This window comes from Triticum urartu, chromosome 3A, assembly GCF_056163025.1.
Source record: "Triticum urartu cultivar PI428250 chromosome 3A, HENAU_Tu73, whole genome shotgun sequence".
In the NCBI taxonomy this organism is placed as follows: domain Eukaryota; kingdom Viridiplantae; phylum Streptophyta; class Magnoliopsida; order Poales; family Poaceae; genus Triticum; species Triticum urartu.
In genome coordinates, this window is record NC_141875.1 from 59,417,495 (window position 1) to 59,443,205 (window position 25,711).

Sequence of the window (25,711 nt, forward strand, 5' to 3'; positions counted from 1 at the left end):
GCATCAAACTTCTCTTAGTATTCAAAACACTCATAAGAAAATTTTACTAATCTTGAATACCTAGCATATTAGGATTTTAAGCAAATTACCATGCTATTTAAGACTCTCAAAATAATCTAAGTGAAGCATGAGAGATCAATAGTTTCTATAAAACAAATCCACCACCTTGCTCAAAAAGATATAAGTGAAGTACTAGAGCAAAACTATATAACTCAAAAGATATAAGCGAAGCACATAGAGTATTCTAACAAATTCCAAATCATGTATCGCTCTCTGAAAAGGTGTGTACAGCAAGGATGATTGTGGTAAACTAAAAAGCAAAGACTTAAATCATACAAGACGCTCCAAGCAAAACACATATCATGTGGTGAATAAAAATATAGCTCCAAGTAAAGTTACCGATAGAAGTAGACGAAAGAGGGGATGCCTTCCGGGGCATCCCCAAGCTTTGGCTTTTAGGTGTCCATAGATTATCTTGGGGGTGCCATGGGCATCCCCAAGCTTAGGCTCTTGCCACTCCTTGTTCCATAATCCATCAAATCTTTACCCAAAACTTGAAAACTTCACAACACAAAACTCAAAGTAGAAAATCTCGTGAGCTCCGTTAGCGAAAGAAAACAAAAGACCACTTCAAGGCACTATAATGAACTCATTCTTTATTTATATTGGTGTTAAACCTACTGTATTACAACTTATCTATGGTTTATAAACTATTTTACTAGCCATAGATTCATCAAAATAAGCGAACGACACACGAAAAACAGAATCTGTCAAAAACAGAACAGTCTGTAGTAATCTGTAACTAGCGGAAGATCTGGAACCCCAAAAATTCTAAAATAAATTGCTGGACGTCAGCAATTTATCTATTAATCATCTGAAAAAATAATTAACTAAATATCACTTTCCAAATAAAAATGGCAGCAGTTCTCGTGAGCGCTAAAGTTTCTGTTTTTTACAGCAAGTTTAACAAGACTTTCCCCAAGTCTTCCCAACGGTTCTACTTGGCAAAAACACTAATTAAACACAAAAACACAACAAAAAACAGAGGATAGATAAATTATTTATTACTAAACAGGAGCAAAAATCAAGGAATAAAAATAAGATTGGGTTGCCTCCCAACAAGCACTATCGTTTAACGCCCCTAGCTAGGCATAACAAGCAAGGATAGATCTAGGTATTTTCATCTTTTGTTTTCAACTTTTTAGCGGAATCAAGCTCAAATCCGGGAGGTTATTTACGTTTCCCTTCATATTCTGAAATTTTTAGATCTAACGAATCCAACCGCTTATTGCAAAGGGTAATCAACATATTCATGCGGTGAATATTTCCACTAACGTTCTTAAGAGGTTCAAGAGACTTCTGTAAAATTTTAGTAACTTCACAAAAAAATTCAAAAACTTGCGTCTCTTCCTGAGTAGGATGAGGCCCCTTTTGTTGAGGTAGTGTTCCCACTATACCTTCTATAATTTCAAGTGCGATATGGGGATCGATTTCAATAAAATTGCCTTTGGCAACGCAATCCAAGAGTTGTCTATGAGACATATTTAATCCAACATAAAAATTGTGAAGCAAAATTCTCTGGTTTATTTCAGAGGTACAATTACGATAAGACTCCATTATTCTCAACCAGGCATCTTTTAAGTTTTCTCCTAGTCTTTGTTTGAAGTGAAAGATTTCGAACTCAGGGGACAACGGAGAAGATAAGGGACTAGCCATAACGATAAGCAAACGAACTAACACACAAGCAAACAAAAAGCGAGCAGGCAAAAAGAGGCAAACGGGAAAGAGAGGGAGGATAGAGAGAGAGGGCGAATAAAACGACAAGGGTGAAGTGGGGGAGAGGAAAACGAGAGGCAAATGGCAAATAATGTAATGCGGGAGATAAGGGTACTTGGTATATTGACTTTTGCATAGACCTCTCTGACAACGGCTACCTCTTGAGCACTGTGTTGGTTTTCCCCGAAGAGGAAGGGATGATGCAGCAAAGTAGCATAAGTATTTCCCTCAGTTTTTGAGAACCAAGGTATCAATCCAGTAGGAGGCTACGCGCGAGTCCCTTGCACCTGCACAAAACAAATAAATCCTCGCAACCAACGCGATAAGGGGTTGTCAATCCCTACATGGCCACTTACGAGAGTGAGATCTGATAGATATGATAAGATAATATTTTTGGTATTTTTATGATAAAGATGCAAAGTAAAAGCAAAAGAAAATAACTAAGTATTGGAAGATTAATATGATGAAGATAGACCCGGGGGCCATAGGTTTCACTAGTGGCTTCTCTCGAGAGCATAAGTATTCTACAGTGGGTGAACGAATTACTGTTGAGCAATTGATAGAATTGAGCATAGTTATGAGAATATCTAGGTATGATCATGTATATAGGCATCACGTCCGAGACAAGTAGACCGACTCCTGCCTGCATCTACTACTATTACTCCACTCATCGACCGCTATCCAGCATGCATCTAGAGTATTAAGTTCATGAAAACAAAGTAACGCCTTAAGCAAGATGACATGATGTAGAGGGATAAACTCATGCAATATGATGAAAACCCCATCTAGTTATCCTCGATGGCAACAATACAATACGTGCCTTGCTGCCCCTACTATCACTGGGAAAGGACACTGCAAGATTGAACCCAAAGCTAAGCACTTCTCCCATTACAAGAAAGATCAATCTAGTAGGCCAAACCAAACTGATAATTCGAAGAGACTTGCAAAGATAACCAATCATACATAAAAGAATTCAGAGAAGATTCAAATATTGTTCATAGATAGACTTGATCATAAACCCACAATTCATCGGTCTCAACAAACACACCGCAAAAAGAAGATTACATCGAATAGATCTCCACAAGAGAGGGGGAGAACATTGTATTGAGATCCAAAAGGAGAGAAGAAGCCATCTAGCTACTAACTATGGACCCGTAGGTTTGAGGTGAACTACTCACACTTCATCGAAGGGGCTATGGTGTTGATGTAGAAGCCCTCCGTGATGGATACCCCCTCCGGCGGAGCTCCGGAACAGGCCCCAAGATGGGATCTCATGGATACAGAAAGTTGCGGTGGTGGAATTAGGGTTTTGGATCCGTATCTGATCGTTTGGGGTACGTAGGTATATATAGGAGGAAGGAGTACGTCGGTGGAGCAACAGGGGGCCCACGAGGGTGGAGGGCGCGCCTGGGGGGTAGGCGCGCCCCCCTACCTCATGGCCTCCTCTTTTGTTTCTTGACGTAGGGTCCAAGTCCCCTGGATCATGTTCGGTGAGAAAATCACGTTCCCAAAGGTTTCATTCTGTTTGGACTCCATTTGATATTCCTTTCTTAGAAACCCTGAAATAGGCAAAAAAACAGCAATTATGGGATGGGCCTCCGGTTAATAGGTTAGTCCCAAAAATAATATAAAAGTGGATAATAAAGCCCAATAATGTCCAAAACAGTAGATAATATAGCATGGAGCAATCAAAAAATATAGATACGTTGGAGACGTATCATTAATCACATAGTGATGTGAACTAGATTATTGACTCTAGTAAACCCTTTGGGTATTAGTCACATGGAGATGTGAACTAATCACGTAAAGATGTGAACTAGATTATTGACTCTAGTGCAAGTGGGAGACTGAAGGAAATATGCCCTAGAGGCAATAATAAAGTTATTATTTTATTTCCTTATATCATGATAAATGTTTATTATTCATGCTAGAATTGTATTAGCCGCAAACATAATACATGTGTGAATACATAGACAAACAGAGTGTCACTAGTATACCTCTACTTGACTAGCCCGTTGGTCAAAGATGGTTATGTTTCCTAACCATAGACATGAGTTGTCATTTGATAAACGAGATCACGTCATTAGGAGAATGATGTGATTGACTTTACCCATTCCGTTAGCTTAGCACGATGATCGTTTAGTTTGTTGCTACTGCTTTCTTCATGACTTATACATGTTCCTCTGACTATGAGATTATGCAACTCCCGTATACCGGAGGAACACTTTGTGTGCTACCAAACGTCACAACGTAACTGGGTGATTATAAAGGTGCTCTACAGGTGTCTCCGATGGTACTTGTTGAGTTGGCATAGATCGAGATTAGTATTTGTCACTCTGATTGTCGGAGAGGTATCTCTGGGCCCTATCGGTAATGCACATCACTATAAGCCTTGCAAGCAATGTGACTAATGAGTTACTTACGGGACGTTGCACTACAGAATGAGTAAAGAGACTTGCCGGTAACGATATTGAACTAGGTATTGAGATACCGACGGTCGAATCTCGGGCAAGTAACATACCGATGACAAAGGGAACAACGCATACCGTTATGGGGGTTTACCGATAAAGATCTTCGTAGAATATGTAGGAGCCAATATGAGCATCCAGGTTCCACTATTGGTTATTGACCGGAGATGAGTCTCGATCATGTCTACATAGTTCTCGAACCCGTAGGGTCCGCACGCTTAACGTTCGATGATGATCAGTATTATGAGTTTATGTGTTTTGATGTACCGAAGGTAGTTCGGAGTCCGGATGAGATCGGGGACATGACGCAGAGTCTTGAAATGGTCGAGACGTAAAGACCGATATATTGGACGACTATATTCGGACATCGGAAAGGTTCCGAGTGATTCGGGTGTTTTTCAGAGTACCGGAGAGTTACGGGAATTCGCCGGGAGGGTCAATGGGCCTTCGTGGGCTTTAGTGGAAATAGAGGGCAGCAAGGAAGTGTGGAGTGCACCCCCCCTAGGCCCAAACCGAATTGGTTTAGGGCTTTGGGGGCCGGCCCCCTCTTTCCTTCTCCTCTCCTCCTCTTTCCTTCCCCTCCTTGTTGGACTAGGAAAGGGGGAACCTACTCCTAGTAGGAGTAGGATTCCCCCTTGGGGCGCACCCTATGAGGTCGCCGGCCTCCTCCCCTTGCTCCTTTATATACGTGGCCAGGGGCACCCCATAGACACACAAGTTGATTGTTCCAAGCCGTGTGCGGTGCCCCCCTCCACCATAATCCACCTCGGTCATATCGTAGTGGTGCTTAGGTGAAGCCCTACATCGGTAGCAACATCATCACCGTCATCACGTCGTCGTGCTGACGGAACTCTCTCGTGAAGCTCTGCTGGATCGGCGTTCGTGGGATGTCATCAAGCTGAACGTGTGCTAAACTCGGAGGTGCCGTGCATTCGGTACTTGGATCGGTCGGATCGTGAAGACGTACGACTACATCAACCGCGTTCTCATAACGCTTTCGCTTATGGTCTACGAGGGTACGTAGACGATACTCTCCCCTCTTATTGCTATGCATCACCATGATCTTGCGTGTGCGTAGGAATTTTTTTGAAATTACTACGTTCCCCAACAGAATCATGGACTGATGCTTTAGCCGGAGGAGAAGGGGGCGCCTCCGCTTCCATGGAGCTCAGGTGTGGCCCGATGATGGTCTATGCTGAAGAAGAACCAGACAAGAACTGGTTCTGTACATCGGCGTCGCCTCGGCGATGGCCTCTTGTGTTCTACGTCTCCCCGATGATGGCGGCGAGCGCGCACGTGTTGGCTGCCACCTCGTCAACATCCGTGCAACCGGCTTCTTTCTCTGCTTGCATGGTGCGGCTACGCGTGCGTCAACGGCGGACGGCGCAGTCGCAGGCACTGAAGGCGTGGTACGACGCGGTGTCATCAAAGGCAGGGACGAAACCCGTGCCGGCCTGGAGCAAAACGCCACTCCTCCGCGAGCTGGCTTGGAGCGGCGAGTTGCTGAACCACGCGTCGGCTTGGGGCGACAACTTGCTTCGTCGGGCTAGTCGAGGGAGGTGGAGCAGCGAGCTACCTCGCTCATATCCGCAGGGCTCGGAGGGCCATCCAAGCGGCTTTTATGCCGGAAAACCGCTCTTCCTACTCGTTGGATGCCATTGAAAGAGTGGAGAAAATGATGGAAGGAGATGGGAAGCGGCAGAGTGGTGCGATTCTTGTCCGGCATATGGCCTCGTTTAAATAGAGGGCTGGCGGAGGAGCTTACCCAACGTTGCATTTAATGTCGGCCCGTTCCTGGACGGACGTGTCACCGGAGTAGATTTCTTGGGTTCCATGCGGGTTTAATGAAAGCGTTTGAATGCGGCGAGGAGGCGTGTTCAGCCGAGCATGCAGCGAGCGCGCGCCACTTCAATGACGGAGGCAGTGAGAGGTCGCGTACGCCCTGAGCCGCCTTCAATACGGAGCGACGCGCTCAACGGCGGCATGAATGCATGCAGCTAGCAACGGGCGGGAAGTACGCACGGGGGGAGGGGCAAGGCGGTCAGAGCACGTGACAGAGGTCCGGACTCCCGCAAACATCCCTCACGTTTGTTTCCGGTTTACGGGAGAAAACGCGTCCGGACCACGTCACGGACCGATATAAGACCATGTTGAATGTTTTAAAAAAATTAATTCTTTTGTAGCTCATCATTTATTGGCAAAGATAGCAAAGGCGGTCTGAATGGATGCGAGAGGTTTGCGGGTTGCTGTTGGAGATGCCCGTAGAGCAACTCTAGCAGACCCCGCATCCTACCCCGACCCGTAAAATAACCGCCAAAATGCGGGTCGGGGCGGAAAAACCCGTCCGATCAGACCCCACATCCCGCCCCGGCCCGCAAAAATTTGTAGGGGGCGCGGCAAAATCCCGAGCCCAACCCGGGAAAACGCGGGTTTCCCCCTGCGGATGCGGTGCCCTGCATATAAGCGGAAGCGGTTGGTGGGGGGACATTTCATCCCGCGCTTTCTCCCACCAACCACCTCTCCTCTCCCCTCTCGCGCCGCCGCCCAAGATTCCGGCGACTGCAGCCGGCAGGAGCACGCCGGAAGGCCGCCACGCGCACGAGGTCTCCCCCCTCCCCCCTGCGTCGGCGAGCCGCCGGATTTGCAGATCTGCGGCAGTTCATCGCGGGCCGCCGGATTTGGCTTTTTTTGGCCGCCAGTTGCTGCCCCAAGCTATGGAGTGGTCGAGGAGCCTCTCCCGCAGCCCAGTCAAGGGCGCATCGCCGCATGCAGGTGCGAGTTCGTATGCCCATCGTCGCCGAAGGTTTGCGGGCATGGACTCGTCCGGCCGTCCACCGGGCTCGGCGCTCGCGCAGCGTCTTTGTGACTTGCCGATGCCGCTCATAGAGTGCGACGACTGCACGCGAAAAGTGTTGCGGCTCACTTCGAGCACGCCGAAGCACCTCGGATGGGTGTTCTTCAAATGCGAAAACGACGGGGTACGAGCAGTTGCGGTAGCTCGTTTCATAGCTCATTCTTTAGTTCGATTGCGGTAGCTCACTTTGAGCTTCTTTTGTGTAGGACAAAGGATGCTCATTTTGGTTTTGGGAAGGCCAATACATTGATTTGTTGATAGAAAGAAATTTAATAGATGTTAGTGCACTCCTTGGTACAATCGAAGGCAATGATGCGGCTACATGTGTAACTAGAGGGGAAGCAACGTCTACTTCTTTGAAACCAAAGATGAAGAATGAAGAAAGCAAGATCAAGAATCCGCAGATCAACAATAAGTGCATGGAGAAGATATTGCTTCAACTAGTGGGAGCAGTTATGGAAGTTGGAAATCTTTTGAAATGCACACTTGTGGTTCTTGTTTTCTTTGGTTTTGCTATTCTAGCCAAGATTTGGTGATATCTTTTGTATCTAATGTTGTTGCAAAAGTAAAGAAAAGCATTATGCTAGATCAATTTAAGTTGCAAATCTAAGTTTTGCGGGGCGGGAGGAGCTGCGTCAGATCAGAACCCGCGGAAGCCGACCCGTAAAAAAGCATATTTCGCGAATATGTTTTTTTACGATCCATTATACGGGGTCTGCATCTGTGTCAGCCCGCGCCGGTCCGCAAAAACGGTTTTGCGCAAACTGCAAACGCATTTTGCGGGACGACGAGATGCGGGGTCTGCTAGAGTTGCTCTTACACTACTAGTCATAAATACGGCTCCTCAAGGTAACATGTGTTGATAATTCCCTGCCTTCTATACATGTCCATAAGCATGCACGAGGGATAAAATGTCAGATAATAATGTTGCGTGTGGTGATAATTCCACGCCCATATGCATGCAATAGGGAGTAAATAAACTAATAAAGCGGCCACTGTGGATGGCAACGGGACATGCTCTTAGGATAAGAACGGGGACAAATGAAATGAACTAGCAGCGCGGCCTCCCCCGTCTCTTATCCATGCCGGCGATGTAAAGGATCACCACTCTCTCGTACGTCCAATTACTCGAGCATTTTCTTTCCCGAAAAGAAGTACTCGAGCATGCATGAATCGAGATAGCTCCTTGAATGCGGACGAAGAAATTGCAAGGCCGACGACAGCAACCAGTGGTTTCTTCTCCTGCAATTAGGACAAGAAGAAGAAGAGGTGGGTACACATCACCAAAGCATGCAACTTGCATGCATGGTCCGTTGTCGTTCTTATCCTCACCGCTCTCGTTGAGCTACTCGATTAAGCATTCATGTTAATAGGAAACCATCGAAAGTACTGGTACACTGGTAGATGACACATGGAAGTGCAGAAGATCACAGATGCCACAGAACAAGGAACCACACACAAGAACAACACCGAGACATTAATTAAACCCATTAAGCTACGGGTCAAGGGCAGTCAACCAGCTATACCACGTGGCACAAGTTGGTTGGCCGTGGTTAAAAATCTTTTGAAATTTTTTTAGATGAAGGTGTGAATTATTTTTTAATGCATTTTTTTCTTTTTAGATGAAGATGAGGATTTGGTATTTTTTTTTAAATGAAGGGTTATGCAAAGTGGCACTAGCTGGTAGGCTGTGGTGGTAATTTTTTTCTTTTTTCTTTTACTTATTTTTTAGATAAAGGTGAGGATTTTTTTTAAACAGAGACAAGGACTCTATGTATTTTTTTAAAATAAAAACATGCGCGTAGCTTTCTCTCAAACAGCACCACAGGGTGACGTCCCAACCACTAGTGATTTTTCTTTTAGCGAGGTATAGCCTTGCAGGCTTGCAACCCACGTCCTCGGGACAGTGACTATTCATATGTGACTGTTGTATATAGATTTTCTTAGGCATGTGTAATCGTCCAAGACAGCAATTGTTTGTGCTTATTTTGTTATAATTGTATATATGAGTAATTATTTTGCTTGGCTTTTATATGATGGCATAAGGCATCTTCAACGGCAAACCGTAAAAAACCTCCCGCATCCGTTCGCGGACAGGTGGGACCAGTCCACAGACATAGATAAGAGAGACAATCATCCAACGCTAGCTGCATACATTTTCACAACACCTCAAACCAACCGACAAAATTCATGCAAACACGGTCGGATTTCATGCAAACATGACGGTTTTCATATAAAAAAGGCAGATTTTCATATAAACATGACGGATTGCAGTACATTTACATCAACGGTGGTAGTCCGGCGCTGAAGGTATAATTAATACCTAATCTAAATCGCCGTCCGCGGATCCCTTTGTCTTCCTCATGTCCGGTAGCCCGATCACCGGACTACCGGGACACCCGGAGGTATATGCTTTAGCTCAAAAGACGACTCGCTTCCCCACCGCTCATCGGAGTGGAACCCCTGGCTGATGCTTCACTAGTAGGGGAAGGGGGGGCTCCGCTTCCGTGAAGCTCATGCGGGAGCAACGAAGATCCTCGCAAGAGAAGAACCGGGCAAGACACCGGTTGTGTACGCCGGTGTCGCCTCGGCGGTGGCCTTCGTGAGACCCAAGCGGTGGCGGGCTCCCGTGTTCTACTTCTCCTCGATAATGGCGGCGGACGCAGAGGTGTCGGCCACCGACTCGTCTCTCTCCGCGCACCCGACTTCTGCATATGCCTGCATGGCGCGGTCGCAGGCATGGGAGGCGCGGTATTCGACGACAACAATGACGTCCGTGCGGCGTTGAGAAACTGGCCACTCCTCATCGAGTGGGCCTGAAACGGCGAGTTGCTGAACCACAAGACAGCTTAGGGCGGCAACTTGCTCCGTCGGGTGAGGCTCGGGAGGTGGAGAAGCGAGCTGCCCCGCTCGTATCCGGCCGACTCGGCAGGCCACCCAGCAGGCTTGTATGCCGGAGAACTGCTCTTCAGAAGCCATCAGAAGAGTGGTGGAGGACGAGATTGGGGAAGCGACGGAGGGGTGTGATTCTTGCCCGACATCTGCCATCGTTTAAATAGCGGACGGATGTAGGAGCTCAGCCGGCGTTGCGTTAAATGTCGGGCCGCTCATGAACGGACGTGTGGCCAGAGTAGGTTTCTCGGCTTCCACACGGGGTTAATAGGATGTATGAATACGATGAGGAGGTGTGTTCAGCCGGGCGTGCAACAGGCGGCGCCCTCGGCCGGCGCGCCGCTTCAATAGCGGAGGCAGTGAGAGGTCGCGTCCGTCCTGAGCCATCTTCAATGCGGAGCGGCGTGCTCTATAGCGGCATGAATGCGGGCAGGTGGCGCCGGGGGGAGCGCATGCAGGAGGGGGAAAGGGTTTTTGATGGATCAGGGCGGTCAGAAGCGGGCTTGGGAGCGGTCCGGACTGCCACAAACCTCCTCCACTTTTATCTCTGATTTATGTAAGAAATCGCGTTCGGACCGCTCTCCGGACCAATACAGGCCGGCGTTGGATGACTTCCGCGGTCCGGACAGCGTGATCCGAACGGTTGCAGGAGGTTTGCAGGCCCGCCTTGGAGATGCCCTAAGTGGCTAATAGAGAAATAGATGTTTTTTAGGATAGAAGTAGGTGTTTGAGTACTTTGGTTTCTTTTTTACAATGCCAGAGATTGGTGATTTTTTAGTATCAGGGGTTCTTTAGGTCATATTTTCTTAACGGAAATTGCATATAAGTTAGAATTATGTGTGTCACCTAAAGTGAAATATGTGTGATCTAATGATTGTTGTTATCAATGATGGTTATAGTGCACAAAACCTTTTTATCAAGATAATTTATGATATTTTCAAGCGTCTGAGTCAATATGAAGACTCTGAAAGGGATCTTTATAATCTGTATAAAATGAGGCACTTGCGTTGCGTGCACGAACGTGATGGATCTCTTCATCTAACCCACGTGCATGCACTAGGACAAGATGTCTTAGTCAAATGGTGATTGGACAAGAGATCAAAGTAGCCAGAGATGGCTTAAGGAGCTTTGGCACGTACAGGGCCAAACTGAACAGTTCGCTACGCTTACGCCAACTGATTTATATCATTAACTAATATGTAAGCTGGGGTCGTGCACGTCCAGGAGATGTCTATAAAAGGGAGTGGAGTTTTAGTAACATCTCACACCTCACTCACACATCTCGCCAATCTTCGAGAACGGTACAATATATACAATCTTATCGAGCTTTTTAGCTATGGCCGTCATGGCTTTCGCTAATGGTCTCAAGTTAGCTGCCCTCTGTGTGCTGGTCCTGACCATGGGCCAGATGATGGCAGTTACTGATGCGTCGGCTCGGCTTTTGCAGTTCGCAAAGCAGGAGCGCTCAACCTCTGAAAATTGTCTCTGCAGCCCTGCTACATGGTGGTGTTGCCCTCCAGCAAGCGGAGTCGCAAAACCCTCCGAGGGTTGCCTCTGTAGCCCTGCTACATGGTGGTGTTGCCCTCCAACAAGCGGAGTCGCAAAACCCTCCGAGGATTGCCTCTGCAGCCCTGCTACATGGTGGTGTTGCCCTCCAGCAAGCAGAGTCGCAAAACCCTCCGAGGATTGCCTCTGCAGCCCTGCTACATGGTTTTGTTGCCCTGAAGCAAGTGGAGTCGCAAAACCCTCCGAAGATTGAACTAAAATCTTCATGAGGGGGGCAGATGGTAAGAGATGGATCATTAAGCCGTACGTACGGCCTGAACTTGAATCATCATTTTCTTTTAGTTCTATCTATGCCTACGTCTTTTGTGTGTATTGTATGTAATGTCGTGCAGTGTGTCTCGATAAAGAACAAATATGTGAGCTTCAAGACATATAATTGTCTTGGAGTGCTACGTAAGTCCGTGTGGGGATGCATATGCGATGTGCATATGCCAGTTTACTGTTGGGTTGATGTTGTAACCATTGTATGTTGTTTTCAAGTGTATGTCTATCTTGCTCTCAATAAATAAAGAAGTTGAATCCGCTGCCCCATGGATTTGTCCTATCAATACAAAAATTGAATCTATCTGTTGTTGGAAATTTATCGAGAATTTTTTGGATTAATGTCTTTGTGACAGACCGAGAGAGAAAAGGGGGGGCTCACTGTAATTGGTCGATAATTCTAAGGGATGTTTTGGGGGTATATAAAGCCATCGGACACAAGAGGGCAGAGGGGAGCCCTAGGGTGCGTAGATGCCCCTCGGACGCCTTTGGGCCTGCAGAGGCCTGCAGGGGCGCATAGGCACCCTAGGCCACCCAGGCGTTGGGCCTTGGCTCCAATGTCTCTTCACGCATCCTAAGCTTTGGGTTTTTTTCGGAATCTTTTGAGGCCCCATAATATGTATCAAATCAAATGACAATTTTTTCCAACAATAATATAATATTTTATATTATCTTATTTTGATTTAATAGAAATTAGAAATTTTCTATAGAAAATTGGTGTGGTATGTAAAGTACACATAGAGGAAAAAAGGATCCTAATCCAATATATTTTTCCTAAAATTCAAAAACAGCAGAAAACATGAACTGGTAGTGAGCACTGAATTAAATACTAGAGTTGTGCAGAAGATTACTCAAGAACTAGTAGACCGGGGACAGCAGAAGCCATTTCATGCCGACTCTGAACCACCAGCAACTCCACTACCATAAGCAGTCCCCGGTTGACGCCTTGAAGAAGGGAAAATTTTGTTTTTGCCAGTCTAGATTTTGCCAATTTTCCTTATGCCATTCTAAATTTTGACATTTCACTTTTGACACTCTTAACTTTTGACAATTATCACAATTGTCATTCCGTGGCAAAAGCAAAATAATTTTATTTCATTTTTGCCACTCTTAGCATTTGAAATGTATCACAATTGCCACTCTGAAAATTTTGTTTTGTCACGGGAATGGCAATTGTGATAATTGTCAAAAACTAAGAGTGGTAAAAGTGAAATGTGAAAATCTAGAGTGGCATGAGGAAAATTGGTAAAATCTAGAGTGACAAAAACAAAATTTTCCCATAAATAAGTACTGTAGAATGCATGACAACAAGTAGGAGTATTGTATCACGGTGAAAAATTGTCTCACCATGTCTGTCCTTGGCCCACGGAATAGTTCATACAGTTCCTTCTTCTTTGATTCTAGTTTTGCATTTAGAAGCCATTCATGCTGACGTCTTGTTGGCGACCTGTGATTCCCGAGGATCGCCGCGGCTCCTACAACCACCAAAAAGCCGGCGGCCATCAGGTTAGACATGATTGTCTGTCTGTCTGTCTCTGTCTTGGGGTTTCTTGCCGGCCACAAGGTGGTACCGATGAGTTTAAGTACGACGCTGAAACCATACGAACACAAGAAAACAAGTTAGGAAGGAGTAACTCAGATTGGCCGGCAATGGGGATCATGAAGCGGAGAAACATATATGATCTGAGTTCTCGTAGTACTTGGCCAGAACTCGAAGAGCGCAAGCCCGATGGCCGTTCGGTCTCTGCTACTTCCAACCACTTGCAACATGGCTTATGTTGCGCACCCGTCGAAGCGTTTTGTACCTTCACAACGTGGCCTATGTTGTGTCCACAGCAAACCCCTTTGCAATGCTCAACTGCCACATGTTCTGAAGCCCCTTTGCAACATAGATGATGTTGCAAAGCCCCTTCACAACACAAACAACGTTGCAAAGGCACCAGCACCTCGCTGTTGTTTGCAACACCGTCCTTTGTTGCAAATCACCAGATTTAAAAAAAAATGTCACATATCAATTCCCATTTTGTTGACACTCGTGCTTGCATAAAAACATCGAGCGAGAAAGAATTGAAGGAGTGGAAATGATTAAGAAGGCGCTCTATGAGGTGTTTGCAATAAGTCATGGATGGAACCCCATGGTGTTGAAGATTGAAGCGTTGTGACGACATCTATTTGCCTATGGTGGCTCTTCGACCATTCTTGTTCTTCTGAAAAACTTTGTTTTTTAGCAGATTTTGTTGCTGCGCTGAGTTTTCTATGTGTTGTGCTATCGTTCTTCAATTATGTGCCTGAAAAACTTTGTTTCTTACTCCCTCCGTTTCTTTTTAGTCTGCATATAAGATTTGGTCAAAGTCAAAGTTTGTAAAGTTTGACCAACTTTGTTTGAAAATATATCAACATCTACAATACTAAAACTATGTGGTATGAAAATTAATTTCATGATGAATCTAACAATATTGAATTCATATTGTGAATCTTGAAAAAAAATTCTATAAACTTAGTCAAAGTTGATAAAGTTTGACTTTGACTAATCTTATATGCAGGGAGGGAGTATCAGATTATGTTGCTGCGTAGATGCTTTCCTTGTGTTAATAATTTAAGTCACAAAAAATTGTCTGGTTGCTTGAATGGCTGGTGAGCTTAGGGAGAGAGCATGTAGTGTTCTCTTTGCCTCATACCTCGGTTTGTTCCGTTGATTTGATGCTTTATTTTTAAATTTTCTTTAAATTTTAGTGGTTTCTTTAATGAAAAATAATGTGGAGTCATTTAAAAAATCCAAAATCCAAATCTCTCGCGAAACAAACACGATATGATTTACCCGCAAATTAAAAAAAAACAGGTACTCCCTCCGTTCGAAATAACTTGTCGCAGAAATGAATGTATCTAGACGTATTTTAGTTCTAGATACATTCATATTCGAGACAAGTAATTTCAAACGGAGGGAGTAAGATTTAATTAGGGCAATCGCACGCCTTCCAGTCATGTTGAAGAAATTAATTACGACATCTCTCCTGTGGAAGGCCTTTGTATTCTATGAGATTTTATTAAGAATCTCGGACACAACCAGCCTACAGTAGCTGCAGTGGACAACTAATCCTCCCAGCAAAATTCCCGTCACATGGCGTTCCGCCACAACAATTTCGCACACTTTGAAACTAGCCGCTCAAATTGGTGACGGGTCCCTTGAACCAGTGCCTGGCACTGACGACCCAAGACGTCAAGACGAGGATGAAGAGCCCGCCGACGGCGACCGGCGTGTAGTTGAGCGTGTCCCTGGTCACCGGGTACATCACCGGCAGCGAGAAGAGCACGGTGATGGTCACCACCCAGAGCACGGCCACCCACCCCACCAGCACGCCATAGCGCCCGAGGTTGAAGGGCCCCGGCACGAAGTGCTTCCGCGCCAGCGTCACCCGGAAGAAGATGGGCAGCGCGTACGCGATGTAGAGCCCGATCGTGGCGATCGACACCATGGCCTGGAACGCCACCAGGCTGCCCAGCGACTGCAGTTTCCAATCGGAGGGTTTATCAGCGCAGGATTAACTGGAGCATGTAGTTGTACTGTTGTAGTAGTACATTGACTACTGGGTGTCAATCCAGACAAGAGGGTTCATGTTTACCGGCAACGCCATGCAGAGGGAGACGAAAGCCGAGAGCCAGACGGCGTTGATGGGCACCTCGTGCTCGTTAACTTTGTGCCACACGGACGACAGCGGCATGGCGCCGTCTCTCGAGAAAGCATACGCCATCCTAGCCATCAAACACGTGGAAATTGTGAGATTTCAGATCTAGCTATGTGCCGATCGAGAAGTGCATGCAGATACCCAAGAAGACGATGATGATCACCTCGAGTTACTTGTGACGGAGCTCATGCCGCAGAAGTAAATGGCGACGGCGACGATCCCCAGGCAGACGATCCCGCCGACGCCGCTGCCGTAGCGACTCTTGAAGGCTTGGTAGAAGACCTGGGCGATGGCGTACCCTCCAGCTTCATTGTCGGGGCTCAGCAGGGAGGGTATGTCCTTGACGGCGAAGGTGACGCCGAGTATGTATCCCCAGCCGACCACTATCGATATGCCGATGGCGCCGATGATCCCGATGGGCCCGTTCGTGTCTGCGTTCTTGGTCTCCTCCGTCTGCGCGCATGCCAATGCCATGCATGCATGAGCAAAATAGCGTTACCAAGAGACCTACATATGTTGTCAGTGTCCTAACACCTACAAAAGCTCTCCTCAATTACCATATGCGCCGACGCGTCGTATCCTAAGAGCGTGTACTGGCTCATGAGGAGCCCCAGGAGGAAGATGTAGAGATGGCTGTGTATTCCGGCACTGTTGTCGGTGTTGAAACTGGTGAAGACGAACTTGGCACTGGCCCTCTCCGTAGCAACGGCCGGCACGGCGATCATGAGGACGAAGACACCTAGCATGTTCCAAGCGGCCGCGAACTGGCCGAAGAAGGAGAGCCACGCAATGGGGAGGCTGTTGATGAGGGCGTGGCTGAGCAGGATGGCGGCGTGGATGGCGATGACCTCGTACTTGGACGCCAGGTACCCTCCGCCGTTGTTGCCGCCGGTGCTCAGCAGGATGATCACCTGGATCAGCTGCGCCAGCGAGTAGTCCACGCTCGTTGTCACTGCCCACTGCAACAAAATTCTTTCTCCTGTCACTTCAGAGTTCAGAGTGAATGAGAAAACACATTCAGACAGACAAAGGTTGAGAGAGTTTTTACCTGTCCGACGATGTTAAACCTGCATGCATGCAACGCCAACGCAGCCGAGGGAGTAGACAACAAACATCACATCATTAGAGGCTGTCTCGAAACAGATAATTTACCGGAATGGTTCTTGCCTTGTCCCAACTAGAAGAACCATACTGGTTCTAAAAAAAAAATTAGAAGAACCATACATACTGATAGGGAAAGTATCATGTGATACCATCCCTTAAATACTCACATGATACCAACTTTCAAACAGCAATTTTAAATGTTTCGTGTTCACAAGGCATGTGTCTACGGCACCTAAAAGAATCAGGTTCAAATTCGAAATACACATTGAGAAACCAAAAATGACAAATTTAGCATGAACAGTGTCACAAAAGAGTGAAGTGCACTGTAGGTCCTCGAACTATTGCAGGAGTGTCACGTATGTCCTCGAACTATGAAAATCGTCATCCAGATCCTCGAAGTGCAATAAGTGTGTCATTCAGGTCCAAAATCTGCCTAACCCCATCTGACTGGCCAGCTAGCACCGTTAACCGTGACACGCCAGACAGGGGGCCCTGTAGGATAACGGATGTTGGTGGACAGTGCATCGGCAAACAGTTTTCATACGCGATGAACAATGCACGGGTAAAGAGTAAATTAAAAAGATAGCAAAAAACAGTCAAAAATCCTATAACGCACTACCATACCGCTCAAGAACGATAAATTTGAAAATGTTCACAAACGATAAATTCGAAAAATATTTGTTCATGACTTTGAAAAAATGTTCGCGAACAATAAATTTGAAGATGTTTGCAAACGATAAATTTGGAAAATATTTTAAAAACATATTTGTTCATGACTTTAAAAATATATGTGGTTTGCGACATAAAAAAAGTTCATGAACAATAAATTTGAAAAATATTTGTTCACAAATTTATAAAAATGTTCACGAACGATAAATTTAAAATCATGTGTGATTTGAGAACATTTTTGTAAGCTGTGAACATTTAAAAGAAATATTTGTGACTTGTGACTTTAAAACAATGTTTGCGAACGATAATGTAAAAAATGTTTATTAAAGATATTTTTGACTCATGACTTTCAAATAAATGTTCGCGAACGAAAATTTTGAAAATGTTTTCGAATGATAAAGTTGAAAATGTTCGCGGACGATAAATTTGAAAATGTTCATGAATGATTAATTTTAAAAATATTTTTGATTTGCGAACATTGTTTTAAACTCATGAACATTGAAAAACTATTCGATAAGTTGAAAATGTTGGCGCACTGTTTATCGCGTATGAAAAACTATTCGCCGGTGCACTGTTGACCAATGTCCGTTACCTGTGGATCCCCCTATCCGACTTGTCACGGTAACGGCACCAGCTGGCCAGTCAGATGGGGTCAAGCAAACGTTGGACCTGTATGCCACGCTTACTGCACTTCAAGGACCCGGATAACGATTTTCATATTTTGAGGACCTACGTGACCCCCCAGAAATAATTCAAGGACCTACAATGCACTTTACTCGTCACAAAAAGGCAAAAGCAAAATTAACACTATTCACGTCTAGATCTTTTTTTTCTCAATGTGCATTTTGAATTTGAAGCTGATTTTTAATGGGTTGTAACACATTCCTTCTGAACAGTCACATTTTTTCGAAAAATTAAAATATTTAGAATTGATTTTTTTAAACAATGAGAGCATGTGGATCTGGGAGTTGATATCACTGTATATTCTCCCCATACTAATAGTAGCATATACTACTCCCTCCGTGTAAAAATATAAGAGCGTTTAGATCACTTGATCTAAATGCTCTTATATTTCTTTACAGATGGAGTACTATTCAATGATATCACTGAATGTTCTCCCCATACTAATAGTAGCATATACTACTATCCAAACACCCGTCACCATCAAATCAAAATCAGATTTTTCCCAGAAAAAAAAATCAAGATCAGATTCTATGGCGTGAATGAGTCTAGTGGCCAGCCGCACATGTCAAAGCACGCAAGTGGAGCGAGCACATGAACACAAGCCAAAGATCCACGTCACCCCGTTAAACAACGTCAAATGCAGATCCATTTGCACTAGCACAGACTGGCAACTTTGATTCCATCTGATTGGATGGAGCAAAGAAAAAGATTATTCCAATTTCTATCCCGATTCTGATTGTCACAGAATCTGCTAGCTAAGACGGTTGTGGAACTGCCAGCCGCTCCGACGGTTGGTGGCACGGAGAAGAATCTTGATGCCTCGGCTTCCGCTAATAGATAAATAGGGTTAGTCCTCGTAGGGGGAGGGGGCGCTTGGGCGGATGTGGACGTTTCTTTTTCAAGTCAATTTTTTGAGCTTCGGTCCTTCTCAAGTTCAGTTGTCAGACCATATTAGACGAGCTCCTCCGAGGCGCTGATCCTTATGGATATGTGCATGAAGACATCCCCGTTGTCATCGACAAGGTCAGACTGGCTTCGTTTTGGCGGTGGCAGTAGTCTCGTTTGATGGTACATGGACCTCGATGTATTTTTTATTATGTTTGAGGTGTTTTATATTTTTGATAAATCCTTATAATACTCCCTCCATTCTAAAATATAGTGCGCCCGCGCTTTTCGAGGTCGAACTTTGACCATAAATTTAACGAACGAGACCGACTGCGGCGGGAGAAAAAGTTACATAATTAAAAGCTTCTTTCGAATACGAAATCACTGATATAACTTTTGCTCCCGCCGCAATCGGTCTTGATAGTTAAATTTACGGTCAAAGTTGAAGCACGTAGATAGAGGAAGCACTACATTGTGGAATGGAGAGAGTATAGGTTTGATCCTTTTCGGAAAGAAAAAAAGACTGCTGTGGAAATGTCGTTTGAAAAAGAAATAAGAATGGGATCATTTGGGCAGCGCACGTGCAGTGCAGCTTGGACTCTGTGTGCCGGCCGGACTAGATGTACTACTCGTGTTCAACCGGTCCAGTTCATGCAAAGAAATGAATCAAAAGATATTTGCACGTCTCTTTCCAGCTTGAGGCAAAACTACGCCCATTCAATTCAACATCTAATTTTCGCACTATAGTTTCAAGGAGAAGCACGTGCAGTCGCCTCAAAATTCGTCATGTCAAGACTTTTACGCCCCCTCCCTCCCAGAAATTCCAGGGTTTTTTATCTTGAGAAATGGATATTCCGGTATTGCACGGGCAGGACTTAACCACGTAGTACTCCAATTTCTTCAATTCATTCATGGCGGGCTAGTACGAATTGCACGGTCGACTGCAATAAGTGAAGTGAGTTGAGTGATCTTACCATCCGGTGAGCCAGGAGGCGAAGGGGCCCCAGCGTCGCTCGGTGCAGAGCCTGGCGCTCCAGAAGTAGAGGCCGCCGGAGGTCGGGTAGGCGGAGCAGATCTCGGCCATGGCCAACCCGACGACGACGGTGAAGGCGCCGGCGATGGGCCAGCCGTAGACCATGGTGACCGGCCCGCCGAACTCGAGCCCCGTCCCGTACAGCGTCGTGATGCCCGTCAGCACCGACACGATCGAGAAGGTCACCGAGAAGTTGGACAACAGCCTGCATGCATTCGCAGCACGCTTTAGCAAGTGCGATTTCTGAATCAAATGAAATGGAGACGGTGAAAAGTTAATGTGGAGTAGGACTAGGAGGAGCACGTACGAGAGATTGCGCTTGAGCTGCGGTTCGTAGCCGAGCAGCCGGAGCTTTTTGGAGTCGTAGTCGTCGGCGGATGTCGCGGCAGCGGCGGCCTCGTCGGCGGCGAGCCGGCTGTAGCTGCCCTGCCCTGCCATGCTCGCTCTCTTTCTGTTGCCTGAAGACTAATAACAACTACCAGTCCGAGATCCAGATGCTATCCGTCCAGATGGCTCATCACACGAGCTTATAGAGAGGGACGGAGAGTGCGTGCGCTAAGGTAGGGCCCGCCTGTCTGCCTCAGATTCCGTGGAGAATCCATCCGGCCATGTGAAATGGCGATCGCGTGCGTTGGGCGACGATCTCCTCCTGTCCCTCGTGCTGATTAGATTAGCCCACGCATCTTCACACGATCCAAGGGATTTTTGCCAACATGGTTCTACAGCCTGACTAGCTACTGGAATACAAGAAGGCTCGTTCAAGTTAACACAAAACTGACACGTTTCAGTAATGCAGAAAACCATGACAGTGTAAAGTTTCTACCACATTCCAATAGGGTTACAACAGAAAGAAAAAAAAAAGGGACCGGTCTCGAATTTTCATGGTTTTAAGATTATTTTTTTCCCAGCTCCCAAGATAACAATTATTCCATGAAGTTGTAATTTTCTTTTCCAAATTCATGGCCTCTCCTAAGAGAGACTCGCAGACAATGTATTTTGAAATTAGAGTCACAAAGCCAAACTGTCAGTCCTGCTTTCACAAAAAGACAAAGGATAGATGACAATCCGATGCATACATGATTAAGAGTCCTCCAGGACATTGTCACGCATGGTCCATCCACACATGCAAGCGAAACATACTAGCAAAGTAGATTCTACAGACGGTAAAAAGATTCACGAGAAGGCTCGCACAATTCAACTGAGCAAACTGGCTTCATCGACAAATTAGCAGCACGCGACATCGTCATCAGGAAAAAGAGTGGCGCCTCTTTGGATGATGCACGTTGTAGAATGCTTGGCCTGTAAGCGCAAAGAGCAGCAGATACATTAGACACCAAGCAAACAGAGAGTGAAGCCAGCGATATACTCCTGTGCTACGCCATGGTGGGGATAAAAATTCGGCAGCATAAAAAGGATCATTGACAATTACAACGCATAAAAATTCCAAACGCAATTTTCAGCTCCTTTTCTGAAGATGACACCCAAAGCTGACACAAAAATGACAAGACATGTAAAATCGGTTCAACCAAATAGGATATCATAATCCACCACAATGCCAAACACGGCCTTAACCAACACACTTGGTGTATCAACTAATAAGACAGTGTTATGTTATTACTATTATTAACCGAAAAAGGATAATTCAAGGCAAAATTTGCTCGTTTCAATAGAATACCATTCGTCGGGTCTAAAACACACCATCCTTAGCGCCTGGTGAAACTGCTGCACTCTTTATTAGTATGTCACATTCTGTTAGCCTACAAAAATATTCTTCAAAATTATCATAATAACTATGTTGCCCCTCAAGCTTAAATGAGCAAAAAGGAAAAGGAAATTGAAACGCTCATTGTTGACCAGCTTGCCTGTTAGCCAGCTTGTGTCAGTAAACAAGAGCATACAATAAGTTGACAATACAGCAATACAAAAGAATGGCTGAAGAAACATTCGCTGTGCTACTTAGGTTGATTGGGAGAAAATACCACCAAAACCCACACTGACATCCAAATGGTAAAAATCTATGCATGCATGTTGTTAGGCTATTTTAGGGTATACTTAATACATTAATGACCATGCTAATCGTTGGGCGAATGAAAAAAAGTGGAGTTCGTGAGATATGACTTAGAAGATCCTGCTTGATGTACATATAAAGATTAATACAAACTAGGCCCCGGTAAATCTGCAATCCAATTTGGCGTCTAAGAATAACCAAAAAGGCCTTAAGAATCAAAATAATGAAATAGCCCTTTCGGTTTACATTAATCTAGTAAAATCACATTAATATAAACCTACAAATACATACTCCCTCGGCACCAAAATGTAACATGTTTTTTGGTTTTGCATAGGGCATAAAAAACATCTTACATTTTGTTAAAGAGAGAGTATTTGCCAGTTTCTTCCTAAGATGGCAGTATATCCTTTTTTTAATGGTTCTTCACAAAACTCCAGTGAGGAGGAGCTATTATTTACATGGTCTACTTATTGATCCTTAAACCAACATTCAACTAGATGTCATTGTTAGTTGTTATATTATCAGCTGGGAGAGCTACTAGCTACATAACTGCAAGCGACATTAACAAGTCAAGTTTAACTAAATCAGAAAAAAATGATTGGGTATTGACTATTGAGAATGACGCTTAGAACTGGCTTAACTCATTTTTATAGCCTCACTCTGACACATGGTAAATATGTGCATACAAATACAGTACTCACCTCAGCGGTGAAAAGCAGCCTCTTGACTCAGCAGATTTCCTGTGTAAATACACATAGACTGGAAATCTTCCAGCTGCCACAAATCTGTGTAAGTTTCTGTTTTTGGATCATAAACCTGTAGCAGCCCCGTTAGTTGCATCACAAAGACAATCCTCTCGTCATCTAACACCAGCAAAGGATAACTAAAATGATCCTCACGTCGGTAATAACCTATGCTGTACTTTTTAACCCAGACACCTTTCTCACGATCCATCAGAAACCATAGGTCCATCGATTGAGGTGAACTATGATGAACCTGCGCCACCACTAAGGACCCATTCAAATTGGTTATGGAGAGAATCCCCACAGCTCTGGGGTCCTCGAAGACAGGAAGCACATCTTCTTCGTCATATAAGCTGCTGACTTGTTCCGGACCATCAATCGGCGGCATCCATACTTCTGTCTCCAGGTTGAATGCAGCTATGCTGGCTGGTTTGATGGTCACCTTCGACTGATACATGTTTGAAAAATCCATCAAGAAATACACGACCCCATCGATGGCCGCGCTTTTCATCGTGTGATCGGAAAAGACACGGCCCGGAGGTCCTGGTCTTGCCCTCCACCGTCCAGGGCTGCGGCCGTTGAGAGTCATGACCTCGCAGAGCTGCTGCGGACTAACCAGAGGGCGAATTTCAAGGAAGCGGAACGCCTTGTACACTCCTGTGGAGGGGACTTTCCCAAAAATGCACGAGTCCATGGATGCCTTTCTGGTCTTCAGCAAACCAGCATACTTCATGGAGATGACTTGCGACGAGCTGATGACAGCACCCGTGGCCGGGTCGAGCAGGGTGACAGGCACGCCCAGAGGGTGGCGCCCTCCGACGAGGCAGACACGGTCGAGGCGCGTGCGCTGCACTCTCAGGTCGGGGTCGGAGGTGCGTATCCGCTTGATGACGTTGCCGGAGAGCAGATCCACGATGCTGACGCCGCGGGACTCGCCGTCGGCGAAGGTGGTGGCGAGGAGCGGGCCCGGGTGGCGGGCCGCGTGGGCCTTGACGAAGAGCGGGTCCAAGGTGAGAGAGCGCCACGAGGGGCTGACGGCGCGGAGGCGGCATACATCCTTCGCCGGGAGACGCAGCAGGATGTCGTAGAGCGCGTCGCGGGGCAGCTCGCCGGCGATGTGTTCCGGGGGCCGCAGCTCGCCCCGCTTGTCCGAGTCCGACGACGGCGACGCCATCGCTGAGGTCGACAATGCTAGATCTGCAAACAGCACCACGAGAGCTAATCTGAGTAATGTGACCACGAAATGGTGAGCTCAAATGAAGCCGCGCGGGCGGAGCAAGAGTGAGAACCAGGGCGGCGTGGGGATCGCCGGCGTCGGTGGTGCGAGCGGACGGGCGGCGGCGAGGTCAGGGTTCCAGAGGTAGGTGTTTGGAGGTTGGGGTTGTAGCCTGGGACTGAGAGAATGGGAGAGGCTGAACCGCCCATCAGAATTGGTGTAGCCTGGGCATGGCCCAGTAGAAGTTGCATAACAATTAATTGACGCACTTCGGCCCGGCAAGGCAGATAAATATTTCATGGTCATTCTGTTTTTTTCTACTTTAGATGATCTGGGACTTCGAAAAGGTCCAAAAATTTAAAAAACTGAGGATTTTCAAATAAAATATTTAATAGATCATAAAATGTTTGTGGGTTGAAAATATGTTCCTAAAATTATAAGAAATGCTTTCTTATTCAAAAAATGTTCAAGATTTTGAAAACAAATGTTCAGAAAATCAGAAAATGTTCACGATTTTTTAGAGTTCGTGTATTAAAAGAGATTCATGAAATTGAACAAAATTTCACCAATTCAAAAAATGTTCGTGAATGGAAAAATATACTAAAAATTAAAAACGGCTCGTGACTTACAAAATAGTTTATTTATTGTTAAAATGTTCGTTGATTCCAAAATGTACGTTAAATCAAAAAAATCTTCGTGTATTTCAAAAATTGTTCCACCAATTTCCAAAACAATGTTCGTCCATTCTAGAAATGTGCGCTGATTCAAGAAAATTGTTAAAAAAAATGTTTGCAAATAGTATAAAATGTTCATGAATCAAAAAATATTCTTGGCTTCTGAAAATGTTCAAAAAATTGTAAAAGTGCTTATGAATTTGAAAATGTTCAAGATTGCAAATATGTTCATGAGTTAAAAAAACATTATTTCACGAGATTGAGCAAAATATGATCATGACTATTGGAGATTATAAAAAAAAAAATCCCGTTACAATGCATGGGTCCTTTTGCTAGTGGTAGAAAAAATGTATTTGACGGTCACTAAAAAAGGATAAGTATTTTTTTTACTTTTTTTACGATTCAAAGAGCTATATTGGTCAAGACATGATTATACAGTCATTGTATATACAAACCTCTAAAATCTAGGAATAAAGTTTATCCAAAGGCAAAACCTTCAATATGGGCTAAGTTAGAGCATCTACGGCCGGACTAGGCAAATCGGACCACTCAAACGCCCGCGGACGTGACTGGGTGCGTCCGCAAACAGTGACATGTCACGCCTTATACTTGGTGTTGTACATTCGAGTCTCTCATATTTCATCCCATATAATCATACAAAATCGTGCAAAATAAACCTACGTACCATGACAAGCTAGCTACTACGCGTCATTGTCGGATATGAGGGGAGGAAACCGAGTGTGTTTGAGCGGGGTGAGGCAACTACATAGCTTCCTTCAAATTTCCTTCCCACCATCAACCAACGAGCGTGTCCCACCCGGTCCAATAAGCCGACGCTGTGTTGATGATGACATGACACCCCCATAGGGTGCCCATAAAGTGCGGCTTAATGGGTTTACATCTTGTAACTACCGAAAAATGGATTATCCTAGTTCAAAGAAAAAACAAATCACAAGGCGGGACAAAACAATATCCATGAAAACCATAAATCCTAGAGAGTACCGGAACAAAAAAACAAGTGGACAATCATAGTGAATTTGAATGACCATCTTCATAAAAGTCTGATGGTCACTAATCCACACAATCTAAGTAAACTGCTGCTTGCTCGCACGCATTTTCGAAACGGACAACTAATCCCCATGACCACAGGCAGGAGCAAACCGATGCTCACCCAGGTATTGAGAAGCTAGGTCGA

At 45.3% G+C, this 25,711-nt stretch overlaps 3 protein-coding genes across 3 annotated transcripts; 1 reads left to right on the plus strand and 2 right to left on the minus strand.

Moving 5' to 3' along the window:
* The first annotated feature begins 11,240 nt into the window (after window positions 1-11,240).
* LOC125542808 (uncharacterized) lies at window positions 11,241-12,087 on the plus strand. Its single transcript, XM_048705998.2, has one exon. The coding sequence runs from the start codon at window positions 11,327-11,329 to the stop codon at window positions 11,747-11,749; it is 423 nt and encodes a 140-aa protein (XP_048561955.2). The 5' UTR covers window positions 11,241-11,326; the 3' UTR covers window positions 11,750-12,087.
* A 2,703-nt stretch (window positions 12,088-14,790) lies between these two features.
* Window positions 14,791-20,397, minus strand: LOC125542809 (amino-acid permease BAT1 homolog). The gene is made up of 7 exons (XM_048705999.2): window positions 20,183-20,397; window positions 19,817-20,080; window positions 16,549-16,567; window positions 16,058-16,459; window positions 15,664-15,953; window positions 15,438-15,567; window positions 14,791-15,320 (listed from the first exon to the last, which is right to left on the minus strand). The coding sequence occupies exons 1-7, from the start codon at window positions 20,311-20,313 to the stop codon at window positions 14,973-14,975; spliced, it is 1,584 nt and encodes a 527-aa protein (XP_048561956.2). The 5' UTR covers window positions 20,314-20,397; the 3' UTR covers window positions 14,791-14,972.
* A 490-nt stretch (window positions 20,398-20,887) lies between these two features.
* Window positions 20,888-24,060, minus strand: LOC125542810 (F-box protein At1g30790). Its single transcript, XM_048706000.2, has 3 exons — window positions 23,916-24,060; window positions 22,585-23,823; window positions 20,888-21,174 (listed from the first exon to the last, which is right to left on the minus strand). Exons 1-2 carry the CDS (start codon window positions 24,049-24,051, stop codon window positions 22,586-22,588), a joined length of 1,374 nt encoding a protein of 457 aa, XP_048561957.2. The 5' UTR covers window positions 24,052-24,060; the 3' UTR covers window positions 20,888-21,174; window position 22,585.
* Window positions 24,061-25,711: the final 1,651 nt, after the last annotated feature.

What these genes read in the sequence shown, in the direction of transcription:
- LOC125542808 (XM_048705998.2), top strand. Translation starts at nt 11,327, where the DNA reads ATGGCCGTCATGGCTTTCGCTAATGGTCTCAAGTTAGCTGCCCTCTGT.
- LOC125542809 (XM_048705999.2), bottom strand. Translation starts at nt 20,313, where the DNA reads ATGGCAGGGCAGGGCAGCTACAGCCGGCTCGCCGCCGACGAGGCCGCC. An exon ending in CAGCTCAAGCGCAATCTCTC is followed by an intron (nt 20,081 to 20,182) that starts GTACGTGCTCCT and finishes GAATGCATGCAG; the next exon opens with GCTGTTGTCCAACTTCTCGG. An exon ending in ACGACGCGTCGGCGCATATG is followed by an intron (nt 15,954 to 16,057) that starts GTAATTGAGGAG and finishes GCATGCGCGCAG; the next exon opens with ACGGAGGAGACCAAGAACGC.
- LOC125542810 (XM_048706000.2), bottom strand. Translation starts at nt 24,051, where the DNA reads ATGGGCGGTTCAGCCTCTCCCATTCTCTCAGTCCCAGGCTACAACCCC. An exon ending in GCGATCCCCACGCCGCCCTG is followed by an intron (nt 23,824 to 23,915) that starts GTTCTCACTCTT and finishes TGCTGTTTGCAG; the next exon opens with ATCTAGCATTGTCGACCTCA.